The 17,496-nt window shown below is 41.6% G+C and overlaps 1 protein-coding gene across 1 annotated transcript in view; it reads left to right on the top strand.

Annotated features, from left to right (window-relative positions):
* LOC128445030 (neuronal cell adhesion molecule) overlaps positions 1-11,642 on the top strand; it is a 75,837-nt gene extending 64,195 nt beyond the window's left edge. The window contains exons 22-31 of the mRNA XM_053427772.1: positions 44-159; positions 252-456; positions 1,360-1,482; positions 1,925-2,101; positions 4,064-4,099; positions 4,887-5,006; positions 6,435-6,590; positions 7,244-7,375; positions 8,077-8,155; positions 11,336-11,642. Of these exons, the coding sequence (XP_053283747.1) occupies positions 44-159; positions 252-456; positions 1,360-1,482; positions 1,925-2,101; positions 4,064-4,099; positions 4,887-5,006; positions 6,435-6,590; positions 7,244-7,375; positions 8,077-8,155; positions 11,336-11,582 (1,391 nt within the window). The 3' untranslated portion in view covers positions 11,583-11,642. The remainder of the gene's footprint in view (positions 1-43; positions 160-251; positions 457-1,359; positions 1,483-1,924; positions 2,102-4,063; positions 4,100-4,886; positions 5,007-6,434; positions 6,591-7,243; positions 7,376-8,076; positions 8,156-11,335) is intronic.
* Positions 11,643-17,496: the final 5,854 nt, after the last annotated feature.

The raw sequence follows: 17,496 nt of genomic DNA on the forward strand, positions 1-17,496 counted from the left end.
CTGGTGTATTTAGTTGTTGTCGTGTTCCTTGTCCGTTACACAGTGCCGGTAGCAGCTCCAGAAAACGTTCAGCTGGTGGTGCTGAACAGCACGCTGGCCGAGGTGCACTGGGATCCTGTGCCTCATAAATTAATACGTGGGCATCTAAAAGGATACAAGGTGCAGTATAACAAACACTACATGCAGCGTGACATGAATATCAGTACCCACAATCCTCTCAGTGCTCACTGTACACGAACCATATCTTGTAGGTGTACTACTGGAAAGAGCGCAGTCTCCACAAACACAACCCCTACCACATGGAGAAGCTGATCCTGATGTTCAGTGGGAACCACAGCCACGGCATGGTGCCTGGCCTGCACCCCTTCAGCCTCTACTCCTTCAACGTCAGAGTGTATAACGGCAAAGGAGATGGTCCTGTGAGCCCCACCCAGCAGTTTGAGACACCAGAAGGAGGTGAGAGACAGGAATGCACACCCGTTATGTCTGTCTTTTTACTGTTTTCCCTATGCAAACTTTAAAAATATCCACGTTGGGTATGTTAGTAAATCTGCTAATGTTCTGGACACGTCTTCAGAGATGGTACTGGAATCTTTGAGTCGGGTCTCTCAACATCATGCACCTTCCTCCATGTGACCTAGCTAAGGCTGCTCAGACCCCAGCTTGTGTGTCCAGGGGGCTAGCACCCAATGGTTCTCCTCCTTTGAGCCACAGCCATATCATAGGCTCTTTGCTGGCGGCTCTTCTTCTCTTCACTCCTTCAATGCTCAACGGCCTCAAGGCTTTGGACAGGGATCGAGCAGCATCACCCCTGCATCCACCCTCTACTGCAGGGGGGGCCCACACTTTATAGGCTTGTGAGCTACTTTTGAAATGACCAGCTCAACATGATCTACCAACCAAATAAAACATATTGGCATTGCAACCAACACAAAAATGTACTGTGTTCCAAGACGGGTCGGACCCCCCCTGTTCTTTTTTCATGTTGGTATCTGCCGCCCCCGCTCTGAGCGACCAAAGTCGAGATTCAATATGAATCATCCAGAGATTTTCCACTATTTTCCCTGAAACAACATCGAACCAACAGCAGATTGGAGGTGTTAAAGCCACAAGCAAACAGAGACACCTCTATTAAAACACAACACAACAGCCTATTAGAATATGTATTTGGCCTAAATGTCATGTGAATGAATCTATATGACACTTGTCTATCTATAGCACAAAAGCTGAAGCGATGGTGAAAATCATATAGCCAGATGACTGAAAGCAATCTGCAATCATTCATTTAAAATATTAATTTTAAACCTATTTATCTTTACTGTGATGAGGTTTCCTGATTATTGTTTTTTCCCCCCACAGTACCTGGAGCTCCTACTTCGCTGATAGTCACCAACTCCAACCTGGACACCTTAACCCTTGAATGGAGTCCTCCCCACGATCGCAAAGGACGCATTACTGGCTACACCCTCAAATATCAGCCAGGTGAGGATTCATACTGACTCAGTAGATCACAGCACTGGGCTTCAGAGAGCTTGTTATAACTTAACCCAGTGTTTAGTGTCTCCTTCCGTCATCTAGTTTGTAGCTTTCTCCTTCTTTTTCATGTCTTGTACGTTCATCCTGTTTAAATTCAGATTATGAGAATGATAATTAAGGAAGATTCTAAAAGCATCTCAAACAAGTTATTTTGCGTAAATTATGACACAAATTAACAAATCAACTTTTGTCACCTCCCGCCTTCTTTTCCTGAACCCTGCACCTCTGTGCTTCAAACGCTGTCATTTCCACCTTTCTCATTGTTGACACTCTGACCCCTCCTACAACCCACTCCTCCTCATATTTCTATTCAACTTACCTTTACTACCTCCCAACCTCCACCCCCTCCCATCCCATTACTCTTGTCATCCACCCTCCACCCCTGTAGTCAATAACTCCAATGAGCTGGGCCCAGTGGAGGAGCTGGCCCTGCTCGCCAATGAGACCTCAGTCACTTTGCCCAACCTCAAGTACAGCACGCGCTACAAGTTTTATTTGAATGCCAAAACAGTCAGGGGAGAGGGCCCAGCCATTTCTCAGGAGGCTGTCACCATCGTGGATGAAGGTAAGTCAACAAATGTACATCAGAAAAGGAAATTTCAATCAATTTAGTTGATGTTTTTTGTTTCTTTAGCTGGAAAGTTAGATAAACAATTATGAGATGAATATATAAATAATTTTGGCAACAATATCCAAACTTTGCATTCATCTACAGATTGTATATTTGATTTATAGCTGAATTAAAGCACATCACACAACTCTTCAGTACACCATGCTTTATTTAGTATTTTCAACTATACAGGGTGGGTGATGAAAGATAGTAATTGGTGATTTTTATAGTTGTTTTTAATATTCAACAACATGCATATTGAGGTTAGTTTAGACCCTAAATTGACTGAAGGTATGAAAATCAGTGTGAATGCTTGTTTGTGTCTGTATGTCGGTCTTGTGATTCGCTGGAGAGCTGTTCAGGGGTGAACCCCTCCTCTCAACCAATGTCAGCTAGGACTGGCTCAAGCCCCACCCACAATATGTAAGGGTTAGGAGGAGTATTGATGATGGATGGATGGCTTTTTTAGCATGTCTTTTTTTAATAGGGAAACTTTGATATTCATTGGAAGTAAATATTTTCTATGTAAAAGGTAATTAAAAAAAAATTATGCTTAAGAAACCTCCCTCCAAACTAAGCCAAAACATGACCTAAATAAATCATGGTGTTATGGAGAAGAGTTGTGCCTTGTTTTTCAATTTTGGATGAACTTGGATGGAAGATCACATGAGGCTCCACCTCGGGAAACTAAACATTCCTCCAAACACTGGAATGATGTTTACTGTAAAGCATGATTTCTGATTTTGTGTTTTGGGGAAAGCAGCAGCTAAAATAACAACCCCAAAACACAATGACAACAATTATTTCTTATATCTTTTTGTATATTTGTAAAAATATTATTTATAGTTTTGCTGGTGAGAAACATCAAAACCAAATAAAGAGGAAATGATGGTGGACATCTTCCACTATATTTAGAGACTAAATGATTAACTGAATAATAGCAGATTATCTCAATGTAATTGATGATGACAATAATAATAATTTTTCAAACTTATGTTTAGTCTGATTACTCAAATATAGGAAGCCCCCTGGTGACATTTGGAAACAATAGAAAAAATTGTGGCCACTTTCTTTTTTCTTACGTATAAAACTGTGAGACTGATGCAGTCAGCCCTCTCCAAGGCGACACCTCACTCTTGTGCAGTGTGCTCTCTCTCCTCAAACAGAAGAATAGAAGTGTAAAAGTAGGTCTGATTTGTTAAGTAAATCCCTGCTGGCTACACATATAGTTCATCAAAATCTTTCCTTGTTGCCAGATGCCCAAAAAAATGCACAGTCATGCTCCCTGTGCACTGGACATTGTACCACGCTTTGCACAAGGTGTCATGGCACATGGAAATAGGGCTCCATGTTTTGGTTAACAAGTGGCTGCAGACGTGTCCATCACCTCAGAGTCAGTGCATACAGTGTGTTCAAACTAAAGCCCCTTGTAGAGGCCACGCCACGTGTCAACACATTCATATCTTGTTAGTCATTTTGTTCCCACGCTTTATTATTTAACAGCCACATGTTATGTTTTTTTACAAATGTCACCAGAGGGGCTCAGAACTAATGTGACTTTTATATGTGAAATATTCACCAGTTTAATGCACATTTTGCCGAAGCATTTACATTTACTTCCAGTACTTCATATGGTGTGTTTTATACATATAAATGTCAATCATCCATGGCTGTGTTAAGTGGAACATGTTTACGATCCAGTTTCATTGCTGTAAGAGTTGACCAGTGCCGTTATGAAACCTCAGATCCATCATTCTACCTGTAATTCACTCACACCACACAGCACGACCTCCTGAGTGTGGCACTGTCACACGCAGTGACACAGATGGTGGCGTGAGAGGGTGGGGGGGGTCATCCTATAATGAATCTTGTCCTGTTGTTTTTTCCTATGTCCTGTGTTCTGTGTCTCTTTACAAGCTCTAATGTCACTGCCTGACGTAGATGTGGGCGAAGGTACCGCTGGTTATCTAGACTGATGCCATGTTTTACAGATACAGCCATAGCATCAAAACCCCAGCTGCAGGCATGCACTCTGCACGATTTGAGCAATTTCCCCCTTTCCCTCTTTCAAATCCTGCTGCCCACCAAAATACTGCGCTGAGTTCAAAGCCGGGGAAAGTTCAAAGCATCAGAGATAACGATGCTGTGCAACGTGGGCCTTTTTAATGTTGTGTGATAAAACTACACACGTCTTTTCAAAGTGCTTGGCTGCATCTTTTTTCCAAGTGCCTCTGGCGACTTTGACCCCTTCTCACTTCCTCCATGGCGGCTGCTGGAGATGCTTCCCGCTGCATGGCGAGGCTTTGTTGGCGTGCCAGGCAAACTGTGTGCAGTGTGTATAATGACTTCAGCATCTGTGGTGTCTTTGCATGCGGAAAGTCTTTGTGTCTCTGTGTGTGTCTAATGTTTGTTGCGTTCTTCACGCCTATTCCATGTTGTTTACAGGAAGCACCCAATCCTCTCATCCCATTGCACAGCCTCCTCCACGCCGCCCCCCCAACGAGGGTACAAATACTGCTGTGATCGTAGTACATTACATGTCTGATATGTTACAGGATCAGCTTTGTGTTTGCTTTTGCTCGTTGGTTTTGTTGTGTAAGGCTATAATGGTATAGATTCAGTTATTCTAATAGCCTTTAATGGGACTGTAATTAGATCAAAGCATATTATTGCCAGTTACTGGATTGTCCTTTGATCAGCAGACCAATCTTGATGGTTGTCTTTTCTCTTGTGTGCTCAGCACTGCCGGTGAGTCCTTTCGGGAACGTTAGTTCCTCGGTTGGAGAGGAGGGGGCCCTCATCAGTTGGGAGTACTGGGGCCCGGAGAAAAACGTTTATGTAGAGTACATTGTAGAAAACAGTAAGAAAAGCTACGCATCTTTATTTGTTCTACACACAGGTGGCAAGAGACCCCTACTTCATTATTGGCTCATGCAGGTGAATATAAATATTGGCAGTCATTGGCTCTGGCTTCTGCCAATGTGGACCCAGATGTGATAAACAAGGCTGTCGGTGATTGGATTGTTAATTACTCTGTACTGGAGAGTCCCATGCATTTCCTGTGACAGTCTCTGTGGAACTTATGAAGACAAACATCATAAAAAAGCACCACAAACATTCGTGCTGTGCCAGTTGGATTCGACTGAAGTGATCTCCATTGTTTCTATCCACCTGCAGTGAGGATGAAAAGCAGTAGTATGGCTCTCTCAAACCTACTCTTTAATGAATTCAGTGAGGGGATGTCATGATCATAGATCCCAGTCATTTAGAAAATGTCCTTATCAAAAAACATATTTCTGTGATTATCAGTCAAATGCATTTCATATTTAACTCCTCACCCCCATTTATTTCGACTGAGGCCGAGTGTGCTTAGTGTGCTGCTACTGAGGAAGAAAACACATGGAAATAGATAAATGTCATTAGTTCTGCAGATATTTGGTCACAAATCAAAGTACTGTAAATATTTAGATTTTTACCTGATGGTGGCGCTAGATGAAAAGTCAGAGTATCACTTAAGTCTTTCATTCATAACTTAAGTCCTTAGGCTGACTTGATCAGTGTCCACCTTATGTTGGCAAATACAATGCTAACTGCAGGTATAATAGTTACCATGTTCAGCATTGTTAGTACAATAACTATTGCTAATATGCACCAAATGCAAAGTACGAGCCATTTGGTATTTGATCATAAACCAAAATATTCTGTTTTTTTTGTTTATAAAACCAAATTCTTTAGATTTTGACCCGATGGTGGCACTGTGTGAATATTCAAAATGTAAATTAATAGAGTAACTAATTCATCCTGAGGTGGACATGAACCTCTTCAGCAGAGTTTCATGACAGCCCATTGAGATATTTCAGGTATGAAGACATTCCAGTATGGATCAAAGTGGTGGACTGACATCCCTACAGAGCCCAGCTGTGTGGCAGGGTGGAAAACGTTGCAAAATGAGAAAACAACCGTAGAGTCACACTGAACATCTAAAAGTCGTTTGTGTGAGCGTGCATGCTAAAACAGTTTTCCTCACTTGCCTGTCTATCTGCATTTGTTTTGCTCAGTTGCAGTTCATTGAGCACACAGGGCCTCTGTAATAGTCCATTCACAGACTAAATGAGCTATTTAATAGTTGAAATCTAATACATACAGCATTCTCAGTAGCGTAACCACCAGTAGATGTTTATTCTCTTCAACCAGCCACTTCTCATATTGTCATGACCTCCATAGCCCATTTGAAGTTGTGCTCCCTCAGTCGTACCTCTCTTCATGAACGTCCCTCCCGCAGGTGAAGGCGAACAGGAATGGCAGAAAGAGCCGGTGAACGGCTCTCAGAACGTTGTGCTGAAGGGCTTAAAGGGGGGCCTCTCCTATAGGGTGCGCTTGGTGGCCAAAGGTCACCACGACCAGCCGCTCCACCACTCCGAGGAGCTGTTGGTCACGGTTCCAGGTGAGGCAGTTCCTGGGCGGTTGCCTCCACCCCGGCCTGGCCTGACCTTGCACTGTGTCGTGTGTAGAATGTGTAGCAGATTGTGCCGTTGAGTCGTAACTATAGCCCGGTCGAGCATGGGTTAAACGTGTTGTGGTGACTGTATGCTGGGCATGTCCTGTACTGATATAGAGGCGGCACATAGCAGCGTGCATGATGGTTCAGTCTCAGTCAAGTAGAGGACGTTATTCTAATATAGACGTTTCCTATAGGCTGTGTTTATTAATATGTGTTATAAAACCCAACCTAATATCACTCAGTCATCCTTCGTATATGTGTTTGTGTGTGTGTATTCGTGATTGTATGTGTGTGTTGTTGTGGGTCAAAGATTTACTTACTACATTGAGTATTAATGTGTTTCAATATATTCATGTCACCATTAGCTTAATCTAACTCGTCTAACATGACAGTTGCCTTCACGATCCACTCATGAATTGAAGCATCAGTCTGTAGCTACTAAGAGAATGCTCAAACATATTTTAACAACACATAGTACGCTTTACATGTTTGTTGTTAACACTCCGATGTGAGTAATGGTTTCCGTCTCCCGCTCTCAATGGAGGAAATAACTGTCCTCCCATAATTCCTAAGTGTTCCTCTTCCTCCCTGGCCAGCTGTGGCGAGCAGACAGGTGGACATCGCCACTCAGGGATGGTTCATCGGCCTCATGTGCGCCATCGCTCTGCTCATCCTGATCCTCCTCATCATCTGCTTCATCCAGAGGAATAAAGGAGGGAAATACCCCGGTGAGTCGTCGCTCCAAACCATTGACACACACACACACACACACACACACACACACACACACACACACACACACACACACACACACACACACACACACACACACACACACACACACACACACACACACACACACACACACACACACACACACACACACACACACACACACACTCATTTGTAAACCCACACTTTAATTCTTCATGTGCCAACATTCAATTAATGGGGCATGATTGGATTTTAAGGATGTTTTTGATACTTCTGCTGCAGTACGTTGCTATTTTATCATATTAGCCTTGCGTATTAGACGTTACAGTCAAATATTATTTTTTCCCATTTTTACTGATTCAACATACTGATTTATGTCATAAAACGACATTTGGAAGTTTCACACCAAGGAAATGGCAAATATTTTTGTAATAACTCTTTTATCAATATATTATTTATTTTTTGTATTTTATGAAATAACAAGAAAGGTTTCTGTTATGAGAAGAGAAAGTGACGTGTTTTTTAAACAAACTCCTCAGTTAAACTACTTATCATGAAATAAAATCTGTTATTGCATTAAAATAGTCACATTTTCAAACAAAGTCAAAGGGTGAAAACACAACCTCCCTATTGGATGTAAAAAATAAAATCATATATTAATGGAAAAAAGCTTATTTGTGTTGATTGCTAATAATAATATCTTATCTCCCACCAGTCAAAGAGAAGGAGGACGCACACACAGACCCAGAGTTCCAGCCCATGAAAGAAGACGACTGCACTTTTGGGGAATACAGGTGAGAGAAAGGGCTCCAGTCGCCAGAGCAAATTTTACCCATCAGCCCCTGCCCCGTCCCCACTGTGTGCCAAGCTCTGCTCTCTCAGGCCGGGCTGGAGCTCTGCACTCCTACCCTCCTCTCAACCCTTACAGCTAACCAACAAATGACCCAGGATCACCAGTAACAGAAATTCAGTACCAAGAAGAAGTGCCCCCTCATTTGAACTTCTGTCACCGTGAAGCACAAGATAATTTTTTTTCTTGGGTTTTCTTGGGACGTCCTGGATTCTACTTGTGTTGGACTCTGTATTGTTTGTGCTTGACATTTGAGAAGCAGGATTCTTCAGGTTCAAGGGATTTGGGGGTTTGGTTGTTTTAAAAATCTAAGTAAGACAGTCAGGAGAAAATAAATAAGCTACGTTCATTTTGCAACATGACCCATGACACATCAAATCCCATGCAAACTGATAAGCTACTCATAATACATTGTGTTTACAGAATAGATAGTATTAACACTTTGCTTAGTGTATTGTTCGTAACATACACAACCCAGATAAGATTGAAAATGACTGAAACTATCATTCCTGCTAACGTAGAGCAGTAACCCAGCTTTGCTTGTTAGCATCCTATTCAAGGCTGCTTCTTCAATCGCACGCGGAATAAAGAAAAAAAAAAAACGCACTTTACTTCTGTATAGCTAGCATTTTTCAATTTTGTTTTTTATAAGTCAATTTATAAGATTGTCTTGCTTTTATATTTTATATTCCTTTTTGTATTATGTAAACATAAATCTATTCTATGGATTTTTTGCTGTGATAAATACATATCGATATATATATATATATAAACAGTATGTATAATATGTGATGTGCATGGTGTGAAGATCTGATATATGAAAATTTGCTTTTGGCAATAATGTATTGAATGGAATTATTGTTCCTATATAGATATACAGTATATAGATGCATATGGATCGAATATGAAATAAGGAGCATGTTTGAGGGAAGTGTGCAAGAACAAGTTAATGCTGTTTATAACAGGCCAGTAATCAGTCATTCATAATAATTATAATGAGGCTGGTGATATTCTACATTTCATATTGTCCAAAAACCACTATGAAAAGATCTAAACCAACCAGTTCAACTATCAATACCTCTTGACTTGCCCCTTTTAACAGAATAAAGTCATAATATTACAAGAATAAAGTTGTAATATTTCAAGAAGAACATTGTACTATTTGGAGAAATCAGTCGTAACATTAAAAGAATGAAATGAAATGTGTAGGCTGCATATCATGTTGTGTTACAATGACAACCTGGCTTTAGTATAGATTTCCCAAATAACAAAATACCTCAACTTTTGGCTTATTTCCTAAAACTAGTTATTTGCTTGTCATTTTAATTACTTTTTTCTCAATAAATCACGACTTTATCCTCGTAATATTATGACTTTATTCTCTAGAAACCAGAAGTATTTTTCTTCAATATAGTATAAAGCAACGGGGCTCTGCAGTAATACATTGTTTCTTTTGTACTTTTCGTGTTTTTTTGGAAAAATTGTAAATCAAATTGTAAGACTTTATCAGTTTTAGAAGATAAAACCAGGGGCCTCTTTACACTGCTAGGAAACCGCTCCCATGGACGTCTCAGTCATTTCTATCCATGCTGTTTCTTTAGGCTCAGCTGGATTCTCACAGTATGTCAATAAAGGCATAACCTAACCCAACTCGGCTGTTCTTGTTTGACTGCCGGGGAGCAGACTGTGAGCTCAGACTGAACACGTACTCGGCCCATGTGCCTGTCAAAGTGCCACACTCACATAAAAACCCTTTTGAAGCATAGTGCGATCATGTCCCGAGGCGACTGTTGTGTTGCATCGCGTTGTGTTGTGTTGTGTGGGATCTCAGCCGGATCTCCTCGTCCCAATCCAGGGGGTGTGGGTCTCAGGAAAGGTAAGGGTGATAAGTGTTGGGACGGGATGGGCGTGTGGGTGGGCGGAGGGTCATCATTCTGTCAGTCTAGCATGGGGGGGATGGGGGGGGGTCAGTGGATAGTGGAGTCACTATGGAGAAAAACTGCTCGCTGTTTGTACATCCCAGGTTTTCACATCCACCATCGAGTTTAATATTTGGTCCTGAAGCCGTCATCATGTGCAGAACATAGATGAGTCTTTCACATCATTCGTCTGCAGCCTCACTGAGCTGTCAGTGCTTTTGCTTACCGATAATTACCTTTTATATTTAGATTTATCAACATTTCAGCATTATGACGGCTTCATGATCTGGACTCATCGATGTTCAAGTCATAGATGTGGAATGTTTTCGACTCTCTGATATCCAAAGAAACTTTTCTTTGCAGATTTGTTCATGCATTTTGCCAATTTTGTGATATTTCTCATGCTTGCTTCAGGGGGATGTTTGGCTGATTCCTTGCTTCCCAAGTGTTACTCATTTCATTTGCCTTTTTCATCACAACCTCTGTGTTGGGGCGAGGGTGTTGCTTTTTGTCTAACAACACATGTACCACTTCATTTTTTTGGTTTCAGGGGGAATTGAACAATGTATGATTGCTTGAGCTTTATTCCCCTGTTGCCTGATGGAAACCAACTAATCATTCATCCACAGTTTTTTTTAGACGTGAAGCCGACCAAATTCAAATTTGACAGGAATGTTCATTGCTGCTGAGTTTAAAAGTTTTTTTTAAAAAGGAAAGAAATAAATCATAATTTTTTCAAAATGAAAAAAAAAAAAAAACTGGAATGGCACTCAGTAGAGTTCATACCTCCGCCAAGGCCCAACATTCCCCTTATGACTCCGCAGTTAAATTCACTAAATCCTGAAATGTCAGTCCCCTTAACATCCCAGATTTCTTAATTATTCTCTGAGAAAATAACGAGAGAAAACACTTATAAAAATACTGATCCGTATACACACCACTTAATTTAAGGAGTTCTTCCTTAGATCATGCTCCACCCCTCCACCAGATTTAAAGTTTTTGCGTAATCCTGCCGAAAATAAACACAGACAAAGACCTGACCTCCTTGGCGGAGGAGATGACCTACTGATCATACAGTAGTTATGTTGTGGTAAAAGTAACCATTGGCCGTCTCGCGCTCCATCTAAAAAAGTGACCACTAACCTCCTTGTTGCATCTGTCACATCATCTCACCTGTAACACCTGCATGTTATTTTCTCCTCCAGTGACAATGAGGACCATAAGCCGTTAAAAGGGAGCCGCACGCCGTCTAACGGGACAGTTAAGCGGGACGACAGTGACGACAGTTTAGTTGACTACGGGGAAGGAGGAGACGGACAGTTCAACGAGGACGGCTCGTTTATCGGACAGTATAGCGGGAAGAGCGGCAGCAGGGACACGGCCGTGGGCCACGAGAGCTCGGAGGCCCCGTCCCCCATTAACGCCATGAACTCCTTGAACTCATTTGTGTAGCCGGTCGGTCCTCGCACACCAGTATGAGGCGCTCGGTCCCAGGGTCTCTCCTTAGAGGGCTGCCCCCAACACTGCATGGCTTTATGATCACACCTCCACACACCAATCAGTAAATACACACAGCTCATCAGAGACTTTTATCTTTTCACTTGGAAATCTTTATAGAGAGGCTTGGAAACCCTTAGCTCATTATAAATATGAAGTAGCTCAACCAGTCATATGATTTTAACAGTGCATGAAATAGGCCTACTTGATATTAGGATCTAAATCCATATTTAAATTAACACTTTGGTATTAACAAGCTTTGCATTTTGTTTTTTGTTTTTTTGTGGTGTACCTGGAATCTCTTACGGACTATGCAGTGGTCGTCTGAACTATATCTGTTTCTGTTTTTTGTTCTTATATCATCGACTATGTTCAAATAGTAATCAGTGTCCACAGTAAATTACTATTACTCCATGTATTTTGTTTTCCAACACAGAAGCTTGTACAGGAATCTGTATTTAATAATGTAATAAGCTTGTTTGATTCCATCATGCATTTATACAGTGCACACGGTAGCTCATGTATAGTGTATATTTACTGTATATAAATATAAAGTGAACTAATATTTGGGGGCAGCGCACAAACAGCATGCTTGAGTCTGCTGCATCCACACGATTCCATCTGTCCCCGCTCTGTGGAAACATCCACCTGCACCTGTGAAGGAGGGGAACTGACACGATGCATGGCATGGCACATGACCTTTGACCCGCATGTGACCTTCTCAGTATTGACCTTGAGATCTAGAGGCCCCAGGGGGAGTTTGCCTCTTGCCCCTGCAATGCTCCTTCGGCAGGTAGTGCCTTTTCTTCAAAAACAATAGTTCTGAGGTCTGAAGTGTCTTTCCAGAGATCAGTGATTGGAACAGAGACTGTAGAGGGACTGCTGAGGTCATATCCAAGAAAGGAAGAGATAAGTGTAAGAAGAGGACCCTTTGGAGGGAGGAGCAATTCATACACTTCATTTCCTTTTTTCTTTTGAAAGACTCCTCAACAGCTTGAGACACAGGACAGAATTCGATTCCTCCAAGAAGCTAAAACATTGAAACCACTTTCATATATTAAGTTGCAGCCGTTATGTACAGGACATGATTGTATCTGCTGTGTATGAATGTATAGCTGTGTGTGTGTGTGTGTGTATGTATGTGCAGAGACATCTTTCATTTCACATTAGGCAAAAACTGTTGACGTGTTCTAACAACACATGAGGGCCTTTGGATGGGATCAAGATTTATTTTCTCTTAACTTGCATCAAGTTTTCTTTTTTTTTAAGACGTGAAGAGTATTTGTTGCATTTGTAAATACCTGAATTGATTGTACAGGGAAAAGCAGCTTATGAGGCGGCCTATGATGGCAATATTGTGCATGGTCTGGTTTAACTTGTCGATAGGACCGTATTAAATATAGACTACTCCCTAGAGAATATCTATATTCATTTTGTTTTTCTTGCTGTGCACAGTGAACATTGTACTGTAACTAACTGGACGGAGAAATGCATACACTTTTGAATTCTGATTGTTTTTCTGGTTTGCTTGTCAGCGAGTTCTGTAACTTTGACATTGTACAACAATCTTAAGGGTGAAGCGACAATATTAACTGATGCACACAATGATATTTCTCTGATTTGTATTGGTTCTACACGCAGTACCGATATATAGATACTGCCAAAACAATGCTCTTTTCAGACAGTATTGCAAATGGTTTTGTATTTAAGAAACAGATTTCTACTAACAGATACTTTCTTTGTCTTCTATTTAAGTTTATCCTTTTAGTGCAAGTATGGAATTCAAGCTACTGGAAATATAATGAATGAATAAACAATTATCTGATTTTGTTCTAGTTTTCAGACTCTTCTGTCATTGGCTTCTTTCAGACTTTGTAGGGCTACATAATGTAACCACAAAGTATTATACCACACAATAAAAACATGTAATTTCAGTACTGGCCATTTCTTTGACTGTGAAAATAAAAACAACTTTTATCCTTATTGCAAAAATAGATGAGTATATGTTTGGTATGTCTATGTGTTGATGGGCATGTGTGTGTGCATGTGACACATGTAACATGGTGTCGACAAGTGCATCTGAAACAACATCTCGACCACAATTACACTCATTAAAGCACATAGCTCCACCAAGGCCCAACAGTCCCCTCCATTCAATCAAGATGCAAAAGGTTGCACAAACAGAATATAAGCTCTCCAAATATGCCAGTAGTTTTTCTTGTGAGACCTTGGTGAAAATGTTGAAAAACACCCTCACAAAATTTTTAAGAGAAGAAAGAAAATCCTGGATCATCCCCAGGATCCGGATGTGCACCAACATTTAATATATTCCTCCCTGACCCATACCTCATCCTTCCACCAGGTTTCATGATAATCAATCCAATCGATTTTTTGTAATATTGCTAACTAACAGACAACAAACACCAATAAAAACTTCCTTGACGTAGAAATTAAATGTACAAACCTATTTCCATCTAAATATACTTGAGGTATAAAAGTAAAATATTTAAGAACTGACCCCTATGCCTGATATATATATATTTATACAGTGTAAAACATGATGTGGTTGTTTTGTCCAGATGTTTCGTTCATGTTTGCATTTGTGTTTCTTTTTAAATCACTTGTGTGAGATGTCTCATCCTTAGTAAGGAGGTAGGTAAATGATTCATATTATTGCTATTATTCTAGATTATTGCATAGTTTTCAAAACAAGGCTGAGTTTGACTTCTTAAGCCACAAACAGTTAATGAAATGAAACCATAAAGAATTTGAAGTGGAAATGTCTCTTTGCTGGGGTCTACTAAAACAACTGGACACTGCTGCTGCGGGAAAAGCCACAAAATGATTCGGACGCGCAGGTTGGAAACTTTGAGGATGTGTAGTATTATATTTACTTATCATTTTTTAAGTAAAATCTTTACGATTTGTAAAGTAACAGGACCTGTCAAATGAACACAGTAGTGTGATATTTTCCTCTGAATTGTGGTAGAGTATAAAAGCATATTAAAAAGAATAAATGCATACTCACAGTAAAAGCACAGTGAGTAGTAAAACCAGCCTGTTCAGTGAACAGAAGCTGCTGGGATGTGTAAATATGGACGCCTCCACTCCCCTCAGACACTAGCAGCTAAAGAAAGGCCTCATGAAAAACAACAGTTGGGCTCCATCTCATTTTTTGTGCTCACTTGTGGCCCTTTCACTGCCATTACAGTCATATTGTCAGGGTAATGGTGAGAGAGCAGCCCGCCATCTGGTGCATTATCACACAGCAGTGGTGTCAGGAAGCGAGGAAGTCTGCTATCTGCTGTCTTGCAAATCATCTCTCTGCTCCTGGCAGAGGACGCTGCCTTCTGCTCCTCCAGGTACACTAATTCCTTTTTGCAGGGTGAAATTGTTTGGGGGGGGATCGTTCACAGAAGTGTTTGCCGTTAATAGCAGCAGTGATTAAAAGTGGATCGCCTCCCTGCATATTTATGAATCGGGGTTGGTGTTTAATTTTCTTTTTCTCTAATGATGCCAGGAGAGTTCTTACCAGGGAGTGTTGATCTGCAGCTGTCTGGAATATTTCAGTCTCAAAACAAATGACTCTCACTCCATGTGAGCAGACACCTGACGACCTTCAGCAACCGGATGATACATCAATTTGTTTGTGATAGATTTTTCCCTTTTGACTTGACTGCCACCTACTGACAGAAGGCAAGCGCACCGCTGACTGAATAGGCAACAGGCTTTTAAAAACACTGAATCAGATATTTTGATGCAAGGAACATGACTCAACTTGTCAACAAAACATGCTAATGATTATTCTACCATGAAAATGTGTCATTCTCGAACCACAACACGTGGCCTCACATCAGGGCCGTCTGCTGTAAGCCTTTGTTTAGCCCCCTGTTGACATCCCCTGTCCTCAATTACAAAGGCTTCCTATAAGAGGCTTAGCGATTTGTTTTCATGGCAACAGAATCACATTATTTGTCTGACGATTGGTGATCATTTGCACCAAACGAGCAGCTGCCCGTTTACCCCTCTGACCTCCAACCCACCCACCCGCCCACCTTCCAGTCGCTCTGCCCTGACAGCCTCCCTCCATCCATCTCATTCCTCATCCAGTCCTCGATGGATCCATTGCGTGTCAGCCGTACGCCTGCCATAGCATCCATTAGTCATTCCCAGCTTCTCTGTGTCCGGCTCTTTGATTTGTTGCATGGGCTGGAAGCCTTGTTTGAATTGATCTACGGCTGGTTTGTAGGGCTAGCTCCAGTCTGGGAAGGGGGGGCGGGGAGGGTGGGGGGGATAATTACATGGTCTCATTGTGACGTCCTGTTTTTCCGGCAAAACCTCCAGGAGCTACGAAGGGCATTGTTTGTGTCCCGGATGCTCAAGAGCAGGACCTAATCTTTCAGCATGTACAAGATCCCCAGTAAAAACATTTTGCGGAATAAAAGACATCAAAGGCAGTTATTAGAAAGAAACCAGCTTTTAGTTTGTGGTATCCTCAAGTGTGTGCAGAGCTCCAGAGCGTCTGTTCCTTAGATGTAAGTGGCAGAGCCTTTGTGCCTGTATGCAAATGTGGCCTTTTCTGATGCTCCGAGAGCTGCGGAGGATAATTGTTTATGATTACTCTGTGACATTTCCATATGGTTGAATAACGGTATGACAACACGCAAGCACGCACACATACACACACACACACAAACCCACGTGCCAAGACCAAGCTGTTGGAGCCGATTGGTCGGTTTGGTTTGTTTGAAGCTGAAAACCCCTGATGCAGGAAGGGGAGGAGGAGTCAAAGGGTGGTCATATTTTCACCAGTAGCAAATATCGACTGCCAATCTCCTGTACAGTGGACACAAGATAAAATTAGATCTTTACAATAAATATCGCATAATACATTAAAAATTTTGTTTTATTTTTCTCATGATACCATCAACACTCTCCTCGCCTAAAAATCCTATTCCCCACAAATAACCCCCCATAGTGTCCCACGTGTATTTCAACATGGATGGGTTGTATGAGCCCCCATGGAGATCACTGGGGCTAAATCACATTTACCCTCCCTCCCCCCTCCCTCCTCCCTCCTCCATCTCCCTGTTCCTCTGCCTTCACATCCCTCCTCCTCCTTCTATGCCAGGCAGATAGATGAGAGCCACCTATTCTTTTCTCCAGACAGCAGGGTGTTTGCTGTTCCTCTTATCCACCCCAGACACCGGCCTTGTAACTGTGTTGCTCGCCGGCAGGATCTTGCTCTCTTTGCATTTTTCATCTTGTGAGAGGAACAAAACTGTTGGTCTGAGGGTTGAATACACCCAGATCTCAGATAACCCGAGCACAAAATAATATCCTTTTTAGGGCCTGATGCTTTATTAGGAAGTCATGAATTTCCTCAGTGTTACTAAATTCCCCTGGCCTCAGTGGAGTGACAGATTTTCCAGATATCTCCCTCTGGTGCAGATAATGTCTTTTTTGTGTCTGGCCAACATTAACGACTCAAAAGGAGTGAAAGTCAAAATAATAACACCCTCAGGGAACAGAGCAGCAAAAACAACTTGATAGTAGGCAATGACATTTGTGTAAAGTCAGAAAAATAACTTCTTTTATATGTTCCGCCCAAATTCATCCATGGGGACTAAGTCCGTTAATTATTCTAGCCTGCTCTTTCTCAAAGATTCCTGCATTATTTATGCGTCGCAGCAGATTATTTGCAGTGCGGTGTTTACAGCCAAGATTTAAATCTAATCCCCGGGGATTGAGACGGTCTCATGTTTGGACTGACACATCGGCTAGGCGTTGTAATTAGTAGAGGTGCCCTTCTGATATCTGAGGGATGAAGAACAGGCTAATGGATAACAAGCAGGCTGGAGCCACACTC

This window comes from Pleuronectes platessa, chromosome 7 (genome assembly GCF_947347685.1).
Source record: "Pleuronectes platessa chromosome 7, fPlePla1.1, whole genome shotgun sequence".
Taxonomy (NCBI): Eukaryota; Metazoa; Chordata; class Actinopteri; order Pleuronectiformes; family Pleuronectidae; genus Pleuronectes; species Pleuronectes platessa.